The following is a 2,253-nucleotide window of genomic DNA, read 5'->3' as shown; positions in this document are numbered from 1 at the left end:
TGTTTCCCTGTGTGTCTCTCTGTCTCTCTCTCTCTGTGTCTCTCTCTCTGTGTCTCTCTCTCTGTGTCTCTCTCTCTCTCTTTGTGTCTCTCTATGTGTGCCTGTCTCTGTGCCTCTCTCTCTGTGCCTCTCTCTCTGTGTGTCTCTCTCTCTGTGTCTATCTGTCTCTCTCTCTGTGTCTCTCTCTGTGTGTCTCTCCTGTTGTGTCTCTCGCTCTCTCTCTCTCTCTGTGTGTCTCTGTGTCTCTCTCTCTCTGTCTCTCTCCCTCTCTATGTGTGTGTCTCTCTCTCTCTCTGTGTCTCTCTCTCTGTGTCTATCTCTCTCTCTGTGTGTCTCTCTGTGTGTCTCTCTCTGTCTCTCTCTGTGTGTGTCTCTCACTGTGTCTCTCTCTCTCTCTGTGTCTCTCTCGCTCTGTGTCTCTCTCTCTCTGCGTCTCTCTCTGTGTGTCCCTCACTGTGTGTGTCTCTCACTGTGTGTGTCTCTCTCTCCGTCTCTCGCTCTGTGTCTCTCTCTCTCTGCTCTCTCTCTGTGTGTCCCTCACTGTGTGTGTCTCTCACTGTGTCTCTCTCTCCGTCTCTCTCTTTGTTTCTCTGTGTCTCTCTCTCTCTGTGTTTCCCTGTGTGTCTCTGTGTGTCTCTCTATGTCTCTCTCTCTCTGTGTCTCTCTCTGTGTGTCCCTCACTGTGTGTGTCTCTCACTGTGTCTCTCTCTGTCTCTCTCGTTGTCTCTCTCTCTGTGTCTCTCTGTGTCCCTCTCGCTCTGTGTGTTTCCCTGTGTTTCCCTGTGTGTCTCTGTTTGTCTCTCTCTGTGTGTCTCTCTCGCTGTGTCTCTCTTTCTGTGTCTTTATCTCTCTGTGTGTCTCTCTCTCTGTGTCTCTCTCTCTGTGTGTGTTTAACCCGGTTTGAACTGTAATAAAGAGGAGCCTTGTCATTCACTGTGGACCTTATGTGTTAATTGTAATATTGTCTGAAATCAAACCAGTCATGATGAACTTCCTCTTACCCATATAGAACATGTATGTTGTCGTGACGAAGGCCATGAAGTAGATCCCGCCAGCGAAGGACACCATGCCGATGATGATGAGGGTGACTTCACTCACCCACCTGGACATGACCATGACACCCAGGAAGCTCGTCAGGAACACCATGAACCCGGCGGCGTTACCGTAACCCACCTGTTGATGTGATTGGTTTAACCAGAGCCTTCTATTACAATAGTTCATTCTCACAAGTCACAACTCTGCAATATAGGGATCTGGTTTGGAAACGTGTTTTAATGAATGTTTTCAAATGTTACCCTCTGGGATCAAATGCACTGGCCTGGGCCCAGATATGTTGGTGCTATCATTCCAACTGCTTGTGAAACATGTTTGGCAGGGCCAGGAGTGGCACGATGACACAACAGAACAGTACCCAGGCTACAAATCCACACACATTTTTAACCCAAAATACAATGCATTTCAACTCACCTGGGTCGCGTTCCAGTTCAGGGGCTCCTTCATCTCAAAGGTCACCAGTATCTCCATCCCTCCTCCCACCGCCATGTCATATAGAATCCCACCCGCAAAAAGAAGCAGAATGTTCAGAATATTCCTGGAATATTGCACGTCGATGATCCCGCTGGTCTCGTTGCGCTCTTGTGCGCTTGGCAAGATACTTGGCATTAGAAATACAAACGTTGTGTAGATGAGGCACACAAAGTAGAGCAAGATGCTCAGGCTCACTAACACAGTCCCTTGTTTAAAGTCCACATTGCATAACTGGAAGAGGTGCCCAGACGCTAGACTACCGATGAGACCGGCTACTCCGTAGACCAGCTCGATGTGCATCATGTGGAGAGAGCGGTCCTCCTCGGTGGAGGTGAGCGACACCAGGGTCATGACCCCGGCCCAGTAGGAGCAGAACCCGCCGCTGAGTCCGTGGACCACGACCCCGCCGAACATAGCCTCTATCGGGAGCTCCATCACCAGGACCAGGAGTAGGACCCCTCTGGAGACCAGGTAACCCACCAGAGGGATCACTATGGGGATCTTCCGGTACCCCAGGTCCCCTACCTTGTGAATTAATGAATAAATTAATTAATTAATGAAAGCATTTTATCATACATATTTAGAATACTTAGTTGCCTCAGCCATTTAAGTAGGTTACAACAATAGGCTATACTAAAAACTATCAAGGATTAAAAACACAAAGTCTACACAGCAAAATCTCGGTGTTGAGGTAAAAAGTGTTATATCTGAGTGTTGATTCTAGTG

At 48.3% G+C, this 2,253-nt stretch overlaps 1 protein-coding gene across 1 annotated transcript in view; it reads right to left on the bottom strand.

The window, feature by feature from the left end:
• Positions 1-2,052, bottom strand: part of LOC121583072 (thymic stromal cotransporter homolog) — a gene marked incomplete at its 5' end in the record, with an annotated part of 40,166 nt that extends 38,114 nt beyond the window's left edge. The window contains 2 exons of the mRNA XM_045214442.1: positions 1,002-1,173; positions 1,468-2,052. Coding sequence (XP_045070377.1) covers positions 1,002-1,173; positions 1,468-2,052 — 757 coding nt within the window. The remainder of the gene's footprint in view (positions 1-1,001; positions 1,174-1,467) is intronic.
• Positions 2,053-2,253: the final 201 nt, after the last annotated feature.

This window comes from Coregonus clupeaformis, unplaced genomic scaffold (genome assembly GCF_020615455.1).
Source record: "Coregonus clupeaformis isolate EN_2021a unplaced genomic scaffold, ASM2061545v1 scaf0258, whole genome shotgun sequence".
NCBI classification, from domain to species: Eukaryota; Metazoa; Chordata; class Actinopteri; order Salmoniformes; family Salmonidae; genus Coregonus; species Coregonus clupeaformis.
Note: the sequence above shows the minus strand (reverse complement) of the source record. Positions and strands in the feature narration are given on the sequence as shown.